We start from the raw sequence: 21,377 nt of genomic DNA, 5'->3' as shown, positions 1-21,377 counted from the left end.
GCTGTCATACAGATCTAAAATCGGCCTGGCTGGTTTAAGGGCTTCAGGTGTTACCAGAGCCCCTTCGTGCGGTAGCTTCACAAGTTGTTAGATTATCTCTCCCAACCCCCTGCTACCTCAGCACTTCCGCCTCCCTATGCATGATGTAATCTCACTGCAGCAGATGAGGTTTCAGCACACAGTGGGAGGGGGGAAATGCTCCTTGCACACTGTAACAGCCTGTGAATCTGCAGAGCAGAGCAATCCCCAATTTTCCTTGACTCAAGTTTGATTTTAGAAGGAAGCAGGCCATGGGTAACAAATATAAGGACCACAAACCATGGTACCTGGATCTATGAGTGTTGTCCCTGGTTTATCCTGTTTGATTATAATGGTAGATTTCCTTTCAGCACAGTAGAATTCATGAAGTGAAACATGGCATGAGCTAAAAGGCAAAACATGTCATCACCCAGGACAACCCGATCCTTAACCAGAGTAAAGGGTAATAAATTGGTTTAATTAAGTTATAGCACTTTTTTTTTTTTGCTTTGAAAATGATGTTAAGAACTTTTGCTGTGACAAAACAAGCAGCACAAATTAACTATGACTCAAAGTAGCGAGCGCAATTCAGCACAATGGACCACAAAATAAAATCATGTGCAGTGTAAAAGTCACTGTGGACTTTTTGTTAAAATAATAAATATCGTATTTTTCGGACTATAAAAGGGATTTCTCAGAAATCAAAGGTGCTCCTTATAGTCCAGTGCGCCTTATATATGAACTTTACTTACAGACAACAGCTGCCTTGAACTGTGCACAGGTCTGCCACCTGCTGGTCATTCATCCTTATAATCAGGTGCGCCTTATATATGAACCTAGACGTTTTAGCGGGCATTTATTGATGGTGCGCCTTATACTCCGGTGCGCCTTATAGTCCGAAAAATACTGTAAATGAAAAATATTTGAACATTGAACATGCAGTGGGATCCGCCAGGAGAAGCTTTGTGAGAAAAATTGATTTATCATTTTTAAATGTCTCCTCTTTTAGTGCTTAGAAGTAGATTGGGAGTTCTTAATTTAATTATTGAAAAATAACTGTTTATTCACTTGGACTACATGAACACAAACTAAGTTTTAGGGTGTCTGTTAGCAGTTGATTCAATGGCTAGCACACATCAGCATGGATTCATGGGCTCTTACACACAGGAGTGGGTTCCAGTTCTGTCTAGATAGTAGTGATGGGAAGTCCGGCTCTTCTTAGCGAGCTGGCACATTAGGCTCCATTCATTAAGAAGAGACGGCTCTCTTGGCTCCTGAATGGCTCCCTATTAAACATATACCGTATTTTTCGAACTATAAGGTGCACACAAAATCCTGAGATTTTCTTAGAAATCAAAAGTGCGCCTTATATTCTGGTGCACTTTATATATGAAACGGTCGTGTTTAACAAGAGCTCCGGGCCATGCCAGCAATATCCTGCCAACATCCTGCACACACTGTAAACGGGCACAATACCCCACACCGGCTCCTGAAGTGCCCTGGCTCCAGTCTCTCCATACAGTAGCATGGAGAGACTGGAGCTGCAGCGGCAACCCTGGATGGCCGGCAGTACCAGAGGGGGACTCGATAGTGACTGGAGGAGGGCAGCGGACTCTACCTAAGTGGGTCCCCGGAGACGGCCCCTTCACAGCAAATCTCCAGCGGGAACTGAAAACCATACCTGGCGCGAACCACATGGCTTCCTCATCTGCCGGCCACACAGGCCCACCTTCTAACCCAAGTAGCCGCCAAAAAAACTGCCTGCGCCTTATAATCCAGTGCGCCTTATATATGCACCTAGACGTCTTAGCAGTCCTTTATTCATAATGCACCTTATAATCCAGTGCGCCTTATTGTCAGAAAAATACATTAACAGCCAGTCAGTCACCCACACCACTTTTAACCCGATTTTATCGGGTTAAAGGGGGTGTGGCAATCAGTTTAGGGCGGGCTTTAGTGAGCCGGCTCACATTGGTCATGCTTTGTGCGCAAATGACCCATTACTCGGTAGCCTTACTCTAAGAATGCATTGTAACCCCAACTTTCTTCAGGTCTAATCTGAAGGCATTGGAGAAAAATTAGTGAGGTAAGGTTTCAGTTACAGTGTTGGACTGGGGATCCTTGGGTTCACGATCAAATTTGCCATTCTCCAGGGAATACACTTCAGCTGTATCTCTTGGATGAAGTATTAAAGGGAATCTACCATCTGGAAACTACTTTTTTGCAGTAGTGTTAGATGTAAATAGCTCATGTGTAGATTCTCCGTGGAAATATTTTATAATTTCTTACCAAGCTATCAAGAGTGTAATAAACTTTTATTGTGTCTTTATGCAAATTACTTTCAGAGATTGGAGCTGTCAGCCATTGGACTCCTAATCGTAAAAAGATCAGGTATTTTAAATGTTTACAAATGTACTGAATCTTTTCACTCTCGGCTCTTTCTCTACCATGGGATAACATATTTATAGTGCCGGGTTATCGTAGTAAGAATGTATCTTTTAAAGATTCTAATCACATGTAAAACCTAATCATGTATCTGGGTGACATGACATGGGTTAGTACCTGCACACAGGGTGGAGGTTATGGTTGTTGTACGTGTTATAACAGCAGGAGATATGTAAAAGCTCGAGAAAAATCTGCTGTAAGAATCTTTCTTGATTTTCAAGTTGCAATAAAGTATATCTCACTGCTGGTTACCATAGTCCTTGTGAGAGTTAAACCCCGAACCTCCCACTCTCTGTGCCTCAATATAATAGAGTATTTTGTGCAAAAGGTTCAGCACATTGGAGTATTCTGCTGGAGAATAAATGCTTTATTTGTTCTTCTGATATCTTATAACCCTCTAGCTTTTAAGCGAATTCATATATGCATTTAGATACCATCATTTGAACAGGGCAGCGAACAATATAGCTTTATTGTTTCTTCATGTGGAAATGGGAACAGGATGCCAATAAAAATAGAGATATTAAAATCCTGCCTGTAGAGTCTTTCCAGCATGGGAGAAACTGAACCATTAACTTGGTTGCCAAGTGACAAACCGTCATAAGAAAGTATTCCATCGGCCAAGCCAGCTTCTAAGCCTGTCCATGTTCTCCGTACAATATGGCGGCTTGTACGTACGGAGTGGGGAATGCTTCCATTACTTGTAGTATTTTAAGACACACACTTGGCATTCAGATGGGACTTGTCTGCAACTTGCTCTTGGATATTAATATCATTTAAGGATTAGCTGGATGTGATTTGTGGAATTCTAAACACGGCTTGCAGTTGCGTTCATCATCGTAAGCTTTTGTAACGTGCTACAAACACCATCAATTACTTTCCAGCAGAATTCATGTCTGCCATATTTTTGACTCTCTTGCGAAAACCTATTTCTTAATAGTGATATATGACGCTGGGGGTGACGCGTTGCATAGACGTGAATTACACGAGTTGATGCTTTAATCTTGATTTCTAAAGAAAATATTTTAGGAGTGTTTAATGCTTTCAGGTAGAAAGATTTAGTATTGCCGAAGCTTTTACGGTTACTGGCAAGAGTTAAAAGCCGGCACTGAGTCGGATAGTTTTAGACGTCAAAAATACTACTCGTGGCGTTGAAGAGGCTGCTTAACTTTCCAGCTTTTATGCTGCATCCCACATCATACTAGAGGTATTGTGTTGTGGCATGAGGAGATCTCTACTGTGTGAACAAGATGTTAAAGTTTCAAGTGTGAGTTGTTTAAAGGAAATCTACTATCAAAATCCATCATGATCAACCAGGGGCATTTAATCCAGGCACCATGACTGTGGTAATCTTCTTATAATTGGTATCCATGGCCTCATTCCTTCTTTCCTTCTAAAATCAAGGTTTAAAATTATTCTTTTAAGCCTGAAGTTCTTGGGGGGAGGGGGGACTGTTACCAGAGCCCCTCCATGCTGTAGCTCCATAGACTATTACACTGTCCAAAAATGTATAGACATCAAACTACAACAAAGTAGCAAAAGAAATGCCAGCTCACCCAACCTCGGGACCTCAAAATGGCACTCCATCTTCGGCTTCCTTCCGGTGCATGAAAATGATCCACAGCCGTCTGGATAGAGAGTACTAAAAGACTCTGGCCTGCACTGTTTTTGTACTGTCCAAAAGCACTCCCGCCTGAGGGAGGAGAAAGTAGGAGGTGAAGGGGTAGGAGGGAGAAAGACTCCCGCCTGAGGGAGGAGAAAGTAGTAGGGAGAAGGGGTAGGAGGTGAAAGTCTGTGAAGCTACAGCAGAGAGGGGCTATGGTAAGGCCCCCTTCCGAAGCCCTTTAGGTTCATTAGCATAATTTTATTTTGATATATCTAAGAAGATTACCACACTCACGGTGCCTGGATCATGCTTGATTTTCATGGTAGATTTCCTTGACATTTTAATTTTTCTTTCCTTTTTAAATATTCTTGTTTTATTACAACCCAGGAATTTCCAATAAAATGGCTGCTATCTGGCACATTTTTTTCCCCTACAATAAAGGAGTAATATAGTATTATATTAAAATGTTTAAGAAAGCTCCTCTTAAGGCTCAACATAGCTCACCTGCTCCTCAAAATAGCTATTCCCCCATGTCCCTTCATTGGTCTTCACCATGCAATGGGGATGGACCAGTCCATACAGCTGCGATACAATGAAAGTAATCACGAACCATCCTGGCACTGTAAAAAAAAAAAAAAAAAAAAAAAATTACATTTTTTTTCCGTAATTAAAATCTTGTACACGCATGTAGGGGATCAGCTGACACGTTTTAAGCAATAAGAGCTCTTAATCAGGGAGATTTTTGTGATTACTTTGACAGTATTGTATTTCTTGCATTCCAAGTGACTATATATTCCTGGGACATAGATTTGAGCCACAATTTACTCCAATTTTTGGTACAAAATATGGTACCGTATATACAGGCGGTCCCCTACTTAAGAACACTCGACTTACATACGACCCCTAGTTACAAACGGACCTCTGGATATTGGTAATTTACTGTACTTTAGTCCTAGGCTACAATAAACAGCTGTAACAGTTATCACAGGCGTCTGTAATTAAGATTTATTGTTAATCCTGGTTCTTATGACAACCCAACATTTTTAAAATCCAATTGTCACAGAGACCAAAAAAGTTCTGGCTCGGATTACAATGATAAAATATATAGTTCCGACTTACATACAAATTCAACTTAAGAACAAACCTACAGACCCTATATTGTATGTAACCCGGGGACTGCCTGTACTCCAGTATAAGCCGACTCAAGTATAAGCCGAGGCCCCTAATTTTACCACAAAAACCTGGGAAAACCTATTGACTCGAGTATAACCCGAGGGTGGGAAATGCATTGGTCACAGCCTCCCCAGTATATAGCTTGCCGGTCCCTGCCCCATAGTATATAGCCTGCCACCCCATATCCCCCAGTAGGGGAAGTCGGAAAGGTGAGTTTTGATATATTTTTTAACTCAAGTATAAGCTGAGTTTGGGTTTTCAGCACATTTTTTTTTTGTGCTGAAAAACTAGGCTTATACTCGAGTATATATGGTAATTCTGTTCCCTCCGACTAAGCCCTGTCCTCTTTCGTAGTCACCTTAAATCATTGACAAGAGATGGTAAAAATGAAAAAAGCACAAAAATTTTGCCGCAATTTGACTTGCTCCAAAATGTGCGCCCTTTTGGTGAGACAAATCTGGTTTGCATTGGTTTGTAATTTATTCCTTGTGTTAGTTAAAGCACACGGTAAAGTACTGTATATATTTCTCCAAAATTATAACAGAACATATGATTTATGATACCTTTTCAGCACTTTTCATCATGACGGAGCAGTAAAAGAAAAAAAAATAAAACCATTCTTGATCCTAACGGTTTAAGGGGTATTGGGGACTTTTTTTTTTTTTCTTTTTGTTCTTTACATTACATTACATTTACATTTTACGTTTCTATTGAAAGCTTTCCCATCTCACCTCTATACTGGAATAAGGCCAATGTGACGGTCTTGAAAAATATGAGTCGTTTAAAACCGGCATCCACATTGCGTTAAATTTTAAAGCAATTAAGTGACATCAGCAGGAGGCGCGGGTATTGGTCAGTTAATCATTTTTAGAGCTACAATTATTATTATTTGTTTGGCTCGATTCTTTATAACTGTAATGAGTCAAGTTGACATTTTGCTTTTTTCTTATACAATTTTACACAAATTGTTGAGCCACAGCCAGAAGTTGTAGGCGGCCAGAAAGAAAATTTATAATGAAACTATTTGTACCTTTTTATATTATTAGGATCCACTTTTGATTTTTGCTTATAAATCTTGGTAGAAAACTGACCATTGTAATGGTGCGGAAAAGTAGACTAAAAGCCAAAGTAAATGCTATGTGAGTGCTTTAAGGGACTGTACCAAATGTGATTGTCCAACCCCTTTCTACAGGATAAGCAAAAACAATCTTATCAGAGGGAGTCCAACTGCTTGGACCCTCACTGATCATGGAGATCCCATTCACACTTATTGATGGACGGTTAGTCAGTCGTGCAGCAGGTTGACAGCACAGCATGGTCAGCCATCTATGGCACTCCCATTCACTGTCCATGGGAGTGCCGAAGATACCCGATCTCATAGGAAATGGTAATGGATCTCTATATGTACTTGTTGTAGTATTTCACTTCCTATCGTTACAACAAGAAGCACAGCAGGTTGATAACGCAGCATGGTCAGCCATCTATGGCACTCCCATTCACTGTCTATGGGAGTGCCGAAAATACCCAATCTTATAGGAAACGATAACGTCTCTCTATATGTACCGGTACTTGTTGCAGTATTTCACTTCCTATCGTTACAACAAAAAGCACAGCAGGTTGATAACGCAGCATGGTCAGCCATCTATGGCATTCCCATTCACTGCCTATGGGAGTGCCAAAAATACCCAATCTCATAGGAAACGGTAATGGCTCTCTATATGTACCGGTACTTGTTGCAGTATTTCACTTCCTATCGTTACAACAAAAAGCACAGCAGGTTGAACTGCAAAAACAAACCAGGTTATGTATTGCATATATATATATTAGAAGACGTTGTGTGGTGGAGGGGTTATGCCCTGGAGGTAACACCTACACTTGAAGATGTATGATTTGAAACACTTCAGCACATTTTTATTGTTCTCTAGAAAGGTATATACTGTATATTAGTAATCTATATTTTAAGAAAGAAATCTATCACCCCTGTTAACAAGAGAAATGTCTCATTGAAGTGTTTTGGAGTTGGCACCAGGTCACGACTCACAGCCCTGAACTTCATATCTACAGTCAGAGGTAAATGGTGACAGAAACCGTACTGTGTAATATTAAGTACAGATGGTCCCCTTAATGTAAATTAGCCATACATAGTTTGGGGGATGTTAGCACACCCGTGACAATACCCACCACTGCCCTTCTACCTCCCAGAGCCTTTTCTCTTCCTTCAGGTCCGGTGAGGTGTGGAGCCGGTGCTCTGCCAAAGCACTTCATCCCAATTAGCATTTTTCAGCAGTAAAGTTTTGGCTTCGAAGAAGAAGAACAAAAAAAACTGAGCTATTTTTGCCATGTTTGGGCATAGACCTCCATATCTGCTATAGTGGTGGTGGATCCCCTATAACATCTATAAAGAGAAAACAATGCAACATTTGACAAGGAAAGAGGAACACAGCGTGTCAAAATCCAACATAGCTGACTTATTATCTAAAATAAACTTTATCTGCTCTGTGAAATGATTACATAATGAATTAGAAGGTTGAGCAACAATCTACTTGTGGAATGTTTACTAAGAACTTGAAATGAATCAGATGTAAAAACCTAACAATTATTAGGTTCCGTTGTTTCCTCTGGTGTTGCAAGACCTGATAACAAAGAGCTTATCAAGTTTATGACTCCCTACCTTTAATAATTCAATATTTGCTGTAGGTGTTGAGTTTTTTTTTTTTTTTTAAATTTATTTGAAAGAAGTTAAGAGATTTTGCAATAAATGGCCCAGGATAGGGCCTAAATGTCAGTAGTGATAAAAAAAAAACCCCTAAAACTTAAACTTTGTGCAGATTTGATAATACTGTATAACAAATTTAGAGCAGGTGCTATAGATCAAGGTTGTGAATACTAGATGATAGCCATACAGCACATAATGGTTGGCTTACTTTGTGCCAAGATGGAACACATTTTGTGTGGGTATGTTGTCCCATCATAAACCATGTAAGCTTTACACAAAGCCACGCATCTATGTCAAAATACAAGTGTGAGGCCGAGGCTTTTCAATGGATAACCAGGCTTTGCTTAATGAAAATAATCCAAAGGAGTTTATTATGAAAAGTCCATCAATAAAAGCACACCATCAATAAATACCTGCTAAAACGTCTAGGTTCATATATAAGGCGCACCGGATTATAAAGCGCACCGGATTATAAGGATTAATGACCAACAGGTGGCAGACCTGTGCATAGTTCAAGGCAGCCGTTGTCTGTAAGTACGGTTCATATATAAGGCGCACTGGACTATAAGGTGCACCTTTGATTTCTGAGAGAATCAAAGGATTTTTTGTGCGCCTTATAGTCCAAAAAATACGGTATAACATAACAGGTTCAATAGACATCAGGCTCTTGTAGCTCCACAGACCAGCTGAAGGCAAAGCACAAATATCCACAATCACAATCCCCCAGATTGCTGGTCAGTACCACCTTTTATACAATTGAAAATGCCCACAATTCTCTGCAGCTTCCCCAATAAAGCACCAGGGCTGCTGTTGGCGCCTCCTATAAGGTAAGAGCAGACACCAAGCTGCAGGTCAGTAGAACAGAACATATATTACATTGTGTTACATTGCAACAGCACATCCCCCGGTTTTGGTACATAACTCCCAGGTGGTACCGTATTTTTCAGACTATAAGGCGCACAAAACATTCTTTGATTTATGAACTTATATATGAACTGTACTTACAGACAACAGCTGCCTTGTACTGTGCACAGGTCTGCCACCTGCTGGTCATTCATCCTAATAATCAGGTGCACCTTGTAATCCGGTGCACCTTATATATAAACTTAGACGTTTTAGCAGGCATTTATTGATGGTGCGCCTTATAATCAGGTGTGCCTTATAGTCCGAAAAATATGGTAATACTAGACAGAAGAGAATAGAGCATTAGGTGGTCTGATGAGAGGAGTAGGATAATAAGTCATTCACACAAAAGTTACCAAACCAGGAAAACTAATGCACCACAACCAGTTACAGAAAACCAGTTTTCAATACTACAAAAAACATGCATCTTCTTCACAACAAGCAAAACCGTTTTTTAAAACATCTACCTTTTATGCCTTGGGGCATGAATGAAAATGTTTGGTGCTTGTGGACTAGTAAAAATTTTTTTTTTTTAGTCTCAACCATCCAACATCAAAAACCGTTTTTTTCTGTTTTTATATAGAAGTGATGATACTTTATCAGACCTGTAAACACTATACGATTGTTATTTTAGGAAACTGAACAGAAAGCGCTCAGAAAACTCAAACGAAATATATATTTCTTACTTCTTGTGCAATCCTATGGGATAATGTTTGTTTCTTAGTAAAGTAGTTGAGCGCGTGTTGCATTATGAAATCTTCCACGTTAATCTGTTCCTTTTAAGTTAATGAGATTTCACACTATTCATCTGCATTCATGAACTTTATATTCAGATGAAAGGTCATCCGCCAATTACGGCGATAGCGAGTTTCTGAGCGCGCTCACATTACAACAGGTGGCAGGAAATCTAAATAGAAATTCCCTGTAAATGCTATAGGATTGTCTTTAAATTCACTTTCAGGGAAGTCAAACACAAACATTTTGATTTCATATCTAAATTAAAATTTTTCTGACTTCATAGAATACATGCAAGTCTACCCCTCCGACCTTTCCCCAACCGTATGGGGTTTTGTTATTTAGAAAGTTGTAGAATTTTAATCTACAGTTACAGATTGGACATAAGATGGATCTATAACATGTCTTATCAGCATGCTATATACCGCAGCAGCCAGTGATTTGCTGCAGCAGTGAGTGGTGTATTTCAACATCATGTAAACAGTTACCAACAGAGTGGACCAGATCTTTGTGCTGTAGGACAGCGATAAGGATAGGTGGGTATAGCTTGATCTATTATTTCTAGTAATTACCTATCTTGCATTTTATAAAACATGGCCAATCCCTTTAAAGGGGTTATCCAGCGTATTCTTTTGTTTTATGAATGAAAACCGGGCCAATACAATTTCCCCCCCCCCCCCTAGAATACAATAAAAAGTTTTCTTAAAGACAATAATATTGATATTATAAATGGTATTGACTACAACACAATGGGGCTTATTTACTAAGGCTACATTCACACTACCGTATGGAGGACGTATATACGGCCGACGTATATACGGCCGATATACGTCCTACATAGACGGCAGTGGGCGCACGGCGCCCTACGGGAGCGGTACAGTGCAGCACACATGCGGCTCCGTACCCCGGAAAAAGATAGGACATGTCCTATCTTTGTCCGTAGTACGGCGCCGTGCGCCCTGTATCCCTATGGAGAGGGGCGGGGGTGAGCTGCGCTCACCTCCTCCTCCTCTCCCCGTGCACTGCCGTTGCCCGCTACGGTACGGTACCGGCGGGCAATGGCAGTGTGAATATAGCCTAAGCGTCGCAGACCGCACAGTCGTCGGACTGTTCGCCGTTTTTCGTGATTTGCACAACTTTGACAGGTATTTAACAGTGCTTTGCGCTGGGATTGTGTTGCAGCCGATCATATTTTGGGGCAGCTGCTTTTATGCAACAGAAATGGGAGGGGGGCGTGCCATTGGACGATCCCACTGATTAGGACTTGGTGAGGGATTTAAATTTCAAATTGTGTCGCAAGATCAAGCACTTACATGCACCAGGAAGGAGAAGGTAAACTCCAGCGACGATATTGGTGAATTGCGGCACAGTTCATTATCGTCGGACAATGCACTTTCGGGGAATTCGATGGACCGGGTAAGTAAATGTGCCCCAATATGTTGTAAAGTTACAGCTTCAAAGATTTAAAGGGAACTTGTCATCAGAAATTGCCCTGATAATCCTCTACCAGTATGTTGCCAAGCAGCTGAACGCCTTCCAGATCAGGTTTCTCTCACGACCCAGTGTGGTGGCCTTATCCAGGAAATCAACTTTGAAGTGAGATGTAAATTGGTTTAGGTGGAGTGTGTTAAACTCTCATATGTGACTTTATACAACCAATTTACATCTCACTTCTCAAAGTTGATTTTCTGGATGATGCCGCCACACTGGACCATGAAATCGACAAAAACTACCTCTCAATATACTAGTAGTGGTTTATTAGGCTGATTTATGATGACTGGTTCCCTTTAAGCTAATGCTTAGGTGGCTGTTTCATGTTCCATCTCTTGACGGTTTACTAGTCCATCCATGTTAGACCCGTGGAAGGAAGAACTGAAAATTGTTTTCATGCAGAGAACTTTTGGCACAAGGTTAACTTTGTGTAATCTACTACAGGAACATCCTTCAATTCCCAAAAATACCGAGCCACCAACAGAATTATTTTAAGACGTTATTTATTTAGCTTCTGTGAGAGCTTCCAGTTGGCGGTTCTTCTTCAGAAATTGTGCCAGTGTCCTATATTTGGACATCTGGAATAGAAAAATAAGCTTCCTTCACTTAATATCCTCAGCTTGTTTATTGGGAGACGAGAAAATGTGCATCAACTAAGGAAGGTGGTTTTTGAGCAATTATTTCTTTTTGGTCTTATTTTTATTTTATTTTTTATTCAGTAGAAAGCTGAAATCACTATTTTGTGTCCACAAGCCAGCAAAACACATTCTAAACAAGAGCCAGCTCTTAGATGAGTCAGAGTTTCAAGAATTTATATTAACTTACTTCATTTCTGCAAAGATCAGCAAACCATTAGTCATCTCAGTGTGACAAGTTACATTTGCTTCTAAATGGACCTAAAAGTCTTGATTCACTGTGCAGTCCTTCTCTGCTGGTGATGTGAAATAGCTGAACTGTTACACTGTGGAATATGTGCGTGTGTATATATGTATATATATATATATATTATTTTTTTTACATGGATGCATTTTTTATTAAACACCATCATTTTTTCAGTTCAGTCTTTTTCAGTGAGCCTTGTTGCATTTATTTTGCAGCAGATTGTAATGTTAGATTATTAATGTGCCCACAAGGAGGTCTCTATTTTTTTTTTTCCAGTTGTGTGATTTCGTATTGCTGAATATTATTTTTAGAATAATGGTAGACTATGAACCTATCTGTTTTTTGCCACATTTTCTCCTGAACTGAATCCTAAGGTTGATCAAGTACATTTAGGAAATAGTAGCGTGCCTATGGTCAGCTCAAAGACATAACATTTTTGTGGTGGAAAATGGTTTAGAACTATGGACGGTATAGATTTGCCTGACTACCCATGCCTATTGTCATTTTAGGTCCATTAAAGGACATTTCCAATAATCCTTCTCCCATAGGAATACAGGCGGTCCCCTACTTAAGGACACCCGACTTACAGACAACCCATAGTTACAGACAGACCCCTCTGACCTCTGGTGAAGCTTTCTGAATGCTTTACTATAGTCCCAGGCTGCAATGATCAGCAGTAATGTGTCTGTAATGAAGCTTTATTGATTATCCTTGGTCCCATTACAGCAAAAAATGTTTAGGGAACCTGTCATTAGGAGCCCTTTTTCTGGCTCCCCCATGTCCCTATAAAGAGTAGTGTGCACATTGCCAAAGTGTGTGTTATAATAAAACAGGGTATTTTTCCAATTTTAAAAGAAAAGTTGGATAAAAGTTTACTTTTCTCTCTGCAGAGCAGTGTCCTATGGGAGTAGCCAGTGAGGAGTGGTCTCCCTCACCCTCGGGAAACCGCTCCTTCATGCGTCTATTTCAATATGGGTTTTAAAAAGAATATGAAATAGACGTATGATGAAGCGGTTTCCCAAGGGTGGGGGAGACCACTCCTACCTGTCCACTCCCATGGGACACAGGATACTGTCACTCACCTAACTTTTCTTTTATATCAAAAAAACACTTGGGCAATGTGTACACTATTCTCTATGGGGATATGGGGGAGCCAGAAAAAGGGCTCCTGATGACAGGTTCCCTTTAATCTAAAATAGAACATCTTATCGCTTGAATTGAATTATAATTGTGGCACCATATTGGGACCATAAGGATGCAGGCAGCCAAGCTGAAGCTCCGGATCCTGTACTTTGGCACGTTGACCTCAAAATGCATCTAAAGACTTGTAGCTAGCTGTTGCACAACTGAGCAAAGTGATGTTACAGCTGTTTGGTGACCTTTCTCCTGCACCTTACTGTTACCGCAATTCATTTATTCTACTTTTTCTTCTCCTGCCCTTACACCCTTGGCTTATAGTTAAAAATTGAAGTTGTTAGAACATGACTTGTTATTGAAGTCAATGGAAAAGCTGTATATATTATTTATTAAACAGCCACAGATCTTCACCGTTCAGCTGCAGGAACCCCAATTGATATCAAAATAAATATGGGTAGAAGTGCTAGACCTATTATTTTTATTAGTATGTAATATGCTTAGTGTATACATTTTTCTTTTTGGACAAGATAATATTCCACCAGGATGATAATATTATCATAATATTACCAACAAATTCCCCAAAGGAATTCAATCCTATGGTATGTGGCTGTACCCATTTTACTTTTGTATGATGGGGGGAGGGGGATTTATCAAGGCTTGTACCGGTGTACAAACCTTACTACAGGCAGTCCCCGGGTTACGTACAAGATAGGTTCCGTAGGTTTGTTCTTAAGTTGAATTTGTATGTAAGTCGGAACTGTATATTTTATCATTGTAACCCCAGCCAAATTTTTTTTTGGTCTCTGTGGCAATTGGATTTTAAAAATGTTGGGTTGTCATTAGAACCAGGAATAACAATAAAGCTTCATTACAGACACCTGTGATAACTGTTATAGCTGTTTATTGTAGCGTAAGGCTAAAGTACAGTAAATTGCCAACATCCAGAGGTCCGTTTGTAACTAGGAGTCGTATGTAAGCTAGGTGTTCTTAAGTAGGGGACCACCTGTACAGTCACAATTCCCCTACCTTTCCCCAATTGGGCATGGCGTGACCAGGCGACCCCCAATCACTAATGTCTCTGACCGATACTGAAGTTTATTAAAATTTTCTTGTAAATCTTGTAGCTAGTTTCTCATATTTCCATGGTTATATTGTAGAAAAAAAATGTTCCCGTTATATTCAATGCAACATATTTATTACTATTAAGACAAAAGCCGCATTGAGGGCATTTATTATTTATTTATTGCTAGTTTGAATAACTCCACAAAGTGTCTATTATGTTTGTATTTGCGTTCTTTGATCAAGCGAAAGAGAGAAATGGATTTTATTCTCAAACTCAACCTCTTCAGGTCAAATGGAAGCGGCTGAACAATATGTTGTTTGCTACAAGCCTTCATTCTGTAAAATGCAATGAAGTATCTGCTGATGGTTATTGTTCCTCTCTGTAAGGCTGCTGTATGTTGTCTGAGGGAGTGATGGATAATATGTGCACAATAATGTTGTCTGTTTTTTTAATTACATTTATGATGCATAATATTAAAGGCATTGGGGCAAATTTACTTACCCGGCCCATTCGCGATCCAGCGACACGTTCTCTGCTCTGGATTCGGGTCCGGCCGGGATTTAAGAAGGTAGTTCCTCCGCCGTCCACCAGGTGGCGCTGCTGCGCTGAAAGTCATCTCATCGCGCCGGAATGCACCACCTCGGACCAGGTGAAGGTAAGCGCTCCCCAAGCGACACTTTTGCGGTTTTTAAATGCGGCGGTTTTTCCGAATACGTCGGGTTTTCGTTCGGCCACGCCCCCCGATTTCCGTCGCGCGCATGTCGGCGCCGATGCGCCACAATCCGATCGCGTGCGCCACAATCCCGGGGCAATTCAGGTACAATCGGCGCAAATTGGAAATATTCGGGTAACACGTCGGGAAAACGCGAATCGGGCCCTTAGTAAATGACCCCCATTGTCTAGTTTAGAAAACCTATTTCCATTCACACTTGTATTCTGAATCCTATATTTTTGCCAGCACACAGAGCAGCTCCCGCTCTATCTGGATGACTTGTCCTGAGTCAATCCATTCATTTGAATAGCTGTTGGTAATGCCTAATCGCACCTGTGGAGGCGCTGCTGTAAAATTAGACACTTGCTTTCAGGTTTCCCCATAGATAACAGATGATGACTCGATACATCAGAAGATGGGCACTTTCTTAACAAGTTATAATGTAGACACCCAAATTACATAAAGTTATTCAATCCCGAAAAAAAATTACAATTTCTGCGTTCATTATTACTAAAATTTCCCCTATCAAATAATACATTAATGTAGTTTAAGCAGTGGTTTTGTGTGCAGTGATCTAATGCTACATTACTAGCCTGATTCGCCTTTCCTGTGTTTTGGTTGGCTGTTCCTGTCAGGTCCATATGGTCCAGCCGCATTGCTTTGAACGTAGCTTAAAATATATAATTTCACAGTTTTTTTTAATGTCTTGTTGCAGGATGAAGTAATTGCAGTTTCAGAAAAAGTGATTGTCAAACTTGAAGACTTAACAAAATGGGCACAATCGGATTATACAAAATGGAAGTGTGGACTCCGAGCTTTACCCTTGAAGCTGAAAGAACTGGGCAAAAATGGCCAAAAAGAATGTATATTAAAATCCAGACAATCCACTCTAAATAGCGGCCTCAACTTCAAGGATGTCTTCAAAGAAAAGGCGGAACTGGGTAACTACTAAATTCTCATAATATTTTCTGTTTTCTTGATCGCATTTAGTTGGAACAAGGTATTAAAGGAAACCTGTCACCAGGAGACCCATTTTTAGCACTCCCCCAGTCCCCACAGAGCATAGTACATACACTGCCAAAGTGTTTTGTATAAAAATTGGTTTTACAGAAAAAAAGATATGTTATATTGTACCTTTCATTAGCATCTGCTGTGTGACTAGGCAGTTGCCAAATGGGAGGGGCTGGAAAGTAGCAGTTCCCCCCCACCCTTGGGAAATTGCTTCTCCATGTGACCTTTTCAAATATATGAAAACACCCATCACTGGGCTTAGCGACGCCCCCTGCTCCTCTACAGCCAATCCTGAGTGTGGGGAGTTATTCATATATTTGAAAAGGTCACATGTTTCCCAAGGGTGGGGGGGGGGGACTGCTCCTTTCCAGCCCCTCCTATTGGGCAACTGCCTAGTCACACAGCAGATGCTAATGAAAGGTACAATATATATATATATCTTTTTTCTGTAAAACCTATTTTTTATACAAAAACACTTTGGCAGTGTATGTACTATGCTCTGTGGGGACTGGGGGAGTGCTAAAAATGGGTCTCCTGGTGACAGGTTCCCTTTAAGATGATGCCTTTATTTCCTGCTGAATATAAGATTGCGCTTTGTAATGACTGCATCACATTTATGTTGGGAAAGATCCCCCGGCATATCCACCAGTTATTCATAAGGCTCCGTTAGCCCATTTGAACACCCAATCCCAGTGGACTATACTTTTCAATTCTAAGGTTTTCATTAAAAAAATACTATGCCTATAGTTGACAAATGCCTCTGTATAACATCGTCTTATTCACTAAGAAATTTAGTTGGGGGTAGGGTCTAAACGGAGGCCATTAATATGATGGAAGCATAACCGTAAATGGAGAAAATCAGGGGTTGTCTCAAGTTTATAAGTTATCACCAATCCACAAGATATGGAAAACAAGTTGATCGTTTAGGGTCCAACTACTGGGATCCCCACCAACCATTAGACGGGGACCCCTGAGATCCAAAGAACAGGGATCCCCTTCTTACTAATAGATGTAGGAGAAGGCCTAGCATGGACTAGTATGGAGCAACGGGGGGCTTGCTCGGCCTGCTGCTCTGTCCATTAGTGAGAGAGCCCCGGTCTCTATTTCACTACTTCTACCTAATAAGGCTGTTCAGTTGATTAATGGCTTTAATAATAGTACAAAAGCTGTGAACATTCTGTGTATAATTATTATGTACGTTGATATTTCTCAAACTGTTCATGTGTGAGCAACTAACACTCAGTTGAATACATTATTCCTTTTTTCTGTCCTTGGTAAATTGGCTTCTCCAAAAATTACCGGTGCTGCTAGGATACATATTTTATATAGTTTTTCAGCTTTTAAAGAATCAAATATTGCAAAGCCAAAATTGACCACTGAATATGGCATCACTTGCCCAGAACTGGTCATTCAACTGAATAAAGCATCACTCCGCAAATGTGAGGAAGAAATGAGTTCTCTCTCCGAAATGGATTAATATAGAAAATTTTATTTTTCTACAGTGTCCTGTGAAATGTTTTGTTTTTTTAATCATATATTTTTAAAAGTGTAAAAGTTTTCATTGGTAGGTCAAGATGTTTTTAAGTAAACTTAAATGCTAAAAGTGGCACAACACTACTTTCACTTATTCCCACTTCTCCTGTGTTTATCACTTTTTGCGTTTTCAAGATATTTCCAGTTTTATGTGTATGCCAATGAGGCAGGAGGTGCACCCAGGGCCGGCCTTTGTCATCCTGGAGCACTTGTCCTGCCTAAGCAACTTCATTTTCCTATCCATGCCCCCCCCCCCCCCATCTTGCTTCTTGCAAGATTGCAATTTTCATACTTATCTTATGGTAAGGGTAGTAGTCCAGGCTAGAATAGCAGTGCTCTGGTTGCTGGGGACACACCTGGGTGCACCAACTACCTTATTAGCATATGGATTAAAATGGGAAGTTCTCAGAAACCTTATTATGGACAGGAATTGTAAAGTTATTTTTGATAATAATTGTGCTTGTCTCCACATTGTGCTGCCAGTAGGTTAAAATACTAGGGGAGGGGTTGGACTTTCTTTTAAGTAAAGATTTGCTTTTGGGATTTTAGCATTTTATTTTTTATATATTTTACAATTGCTTAATTCTCCAATAATAGGAGCTCAGCTATGGCCCAGTTTACACACGCATGGGGGCATGCGCTATTCAGGGACATCTACCACCAGGATGAAGGATTGTAAACCAAACACACTTACTTGCTGGTGTGTGTCACCTCGGGCAGAATCTGCTCTTCTTTAAGCTTCCAATGCCTTTTAAAAAAAACTTAAAAATGATGCAAATGAGCCTGAGGGGCTCCAGGCTCTATTAACATCTACAAAAAGCCTTTTATAGTAAAAAGAACGGCATAAGAAGCTAAAAGAAGAGTGGATCCTGCCAGAGGGGGGACACACCAGTATGTCAGTGTGCTGGGTTTACAATGCTTCATCCTGGTGAAAATTGTCCTTTAACTTGAGTCACAATAAAAGACTAACAGATCTCTGTTGAAATGTCCATTGAGGTCATTGGACTTTTAGTGTCTTCCGTTATTGCACTAATTCTGTTTTGCCATAATTTATTAGCAGAATAGGTGTGAACTGGGCTCAGGCAGCTCAGATTGTATCTGTCCACTAATCATAGACTGAATTCAGTAATACCCAGCACCAGCATGAATGTAGCTCTAGGCAATTTTACAGGCTGCAAATATTCTTTTGTTCTATACAGAAATAAGTGATGCACTAGATTTGCAAAGTTTCTAAACCCTTTTGTATAGATTATTTCTATTTATGGACAATAAAATGAGACTCAAATGGTTCTTTATGCTTCTGCATTTTTTGTTGTTGTAATATAATTTACTAGCAGCAGAAACGGCAGCATAATGCGTGTCAGCCTGATTAATGCTTTTGTTTACCAGAAATGTCTGTATATGCATGTTTTTGAAGAACTAGGTAGCATCTGTGATCACAAAACATGCCTAGTTGGCAAATAGTAGGTAAAAAAAAGGGCTGAATGAATAATATTTTCTGAAGAACTGCAGCAGCAATGTAGAGTAAACATTATCAGCTTAACATTGGGTTATAACATTGGGTTATTATTAATAGCTAAAAAATATATATATTTTTTCTCTAGCCGTAACTTTTACAATATCCCTTTAAGTGAAGCAAAGAAGCAGCACTGTAAGCTTTATTGCCCTATAAATATGTCATTACAGTCGGACTACATTTATATTCTTTGGATTGTTGTTTAAGCCAAGAAAATATGCTCCTACAGGTTGACTATTTTATTGAAGGCCTTCGAGGCATTGCAACGGAATATGTTCTAGGCTGAGGTTATTAAAACACCATTTCCAATTCTAGAATCTGATGCAGTGTCAATTATAGGTCTATAGATTTTTTTTTTTTTTTTTATTCCATGCACTCTTTACTCTCTCCCATTTTGTTTAGTTTTTTTCTAGTTTTTGTAACGTAAAAAAAAATCCTTGAAATTTTAAAGTTCTTAAGTTAGACCGAGATTTTACAGAGGCTAAGGTTACATGAAGCTGCTTTAAAAGGGTTTTCTTGTGTCTGTGTCGAGCCGCTGTTGCCCGGCCTTTGTGCATTGGGATATTAGTGGGTTTGATTGACCGTCTCTTGTGCATTGGGTCTTTTTGACATCCTATCGGTTGCCTCAGGGTCTCTGGACAAGGGGAGTAATGGAGACAGAAGAACAGCTTCATCCGAAGTGTAGTGTCCGTGCCGTTACCCAGCCCGGCCATTGTGCATTGGGATATTAGTGGGTTTGATTGACCGTCTCTTGTGCATTGGGTCCTTTTGACATTTTTATTTTGATCGTAGTTGTTAAGGAACATCCAGATTTTATTTGCTGATCCCTCAATTCTCAGAAGGGTCTGTGGAATTCTTACTATGCTTTATTCTACACAAGTGCAGTGTCCGTGTTGAGCCGCTGTTGCCCGGCCTTTGTGCATTGTCATATTAGTGGGTTTGATTGACCGTCTCTTGTGCATTGGGTCTTTTTGACATCCTATCGGTTGCCTCAGGGTCTCTGGACAAGGGGAGTAATGGAGACAGAAGAACAGCTTCATCCGAAGTGTAGTGTCCGTGCCGTTACCCAGCCCGGCCATTGTGCATTGTGATATTAGTGGGTTTGATTGACCGTCTCTTGTGCATTGGGTCCTTTTGACATTTTTATTTTGATCGTAGTTGTTAAGGAACATCCAGATTTTATTTGCTGATCCCTCAATTCTCAGAAGGGTCTGTGGATTTCTTACTATGCTTTATTCTACACAAGTGCAGTGTCCGTGCTGAGCCGCTGTTGCCCGGCCTTTGTGCATTGGGATATTAGTGGGTTTGATTGACCATCTCTTGTGCCTGACATTTTTTTATGCTGGTTGTTAAGGAACACGAAGATTTAATTTGCTGTTCCTTTAATTCTCAGAAGGGTCTGTCGATGTCTTTCTATGCTCTGTTCTACACACAACATTACTTGGCATGGAAATCTGTTATATACCAGTGTCACAGCCATTAATTTTAGGATTATAATAACATGGCAACTTCCTTTCAAAGACTTAACTGTCCATAGGTTGTATCTGGCATTGCAGATAGGGATGTGTTGCAGTGCCATAAAAAATGGTGGTCTGGTGTAAGGCTGTCTTTTTTAAAATTTTTGGTAATTTTAGACAACTGGAGTGGGAAGTAAGACTTGCTAATGAACTAGTGCCGCGTCACGTTTTCCAGTCATTGGACATCTCAATTGATGACTTTGCTCATAGTCTTTCACCAATGATATATTATGATTAGGGGTAATAATTAATAATAATTCTTTATTTATATAGCGCACACAGATTACGCAGCGCTGCACAGAGTTTGCCAAATTGGTCCCTGTCCCCATGGGGCTCACAATCTAATCAACCTAACAATATGTTTTGGAGTGTGGGAGGAAACCGAAGGACCCGGAGGAAACCCACACAAACACGGAGAGAAAATACTAATTCTTTGCAAATGTTGACCTGGGTGGGACTTGAACCATCAATTGAGATGTCCAATGACTGGAAATCCTGAAGGGCTCTGAAGTGGCACTAGTTCATTAGCAAGTTCAAGTCCAAAGGTTCAAGTCCCTGCAAGAGCTGAAAGAGCCGAACAATCTCACGTTCAGGCTCATCCCCTGCCAGGAACACTCGAGATTGGTACTGGCACCGATTGAGGGTGTTACCTGTTAAAATGTTGCCACTTTTATTAGGATGGTACCAGGGCAGCCATCAGGAAATTCGGGGCCCCATACAGCAAAAGTGTCTGGGCCCCAACACACCCCAAAACCGAACAAGCCTCCTGCCCCCCGCAGTGACCTTTCACAAACAGGGTTTGAGGCCTGTTGCTACGACAAGGCACACTCTTCTGGTAGATTGCCAATAGGAGTCATACTTTTGGTCAAGTATATTTATTATAGTGCAAATATGGCATCAAAAACTAAAGCATGGTGAACAG

The 21,377-nt window shown here is 40.3% G+C and overlaps 1 protein-coding gene across 1 annotated transcript in view; it reads left to right on the top strand.

Moving 5' to 3' along the window:
* Positions 1 to 21,377, top strand: part of ARID5B (AT-rich interaction domain 5B) — a 232,458-nt gene that overhangs the window by 31,694 nt on the left and 179,387 nt on the right. Inside the window, exon 3 of the mRNA XM_072131033.1 lies at positions 15,594 to 15,819. Coding sequence (XP_071987134.1) covers positions 15,594 to 15,819 — 226 coding nt within the window. The remainder of the gene's footprint in view (positions 1 to 15,593; positions 15,820 to 21,377) is intronic.

The sequence above is a fragment of the Engystomops pustulosus genome, chromosome 11 (assembly GCF_040894005.1).
Source record: "Engystomops pustulosus chromosome 11, aEngPut4.maternal, whole genome shotgun sequence".
In the NCBI taxonomy this organism is placed as follows: Eukaryota; Metazoa; Chordata; class Amphibia; order Anura; family Leptodactylidae; genus Engystomops; species Engystomops pustulosus.
The sequence above is the reverse complement of the archived record's forward strand: the minus strand, read 5'-3'. Positions and strand labels throughout refer to the sequence as shown.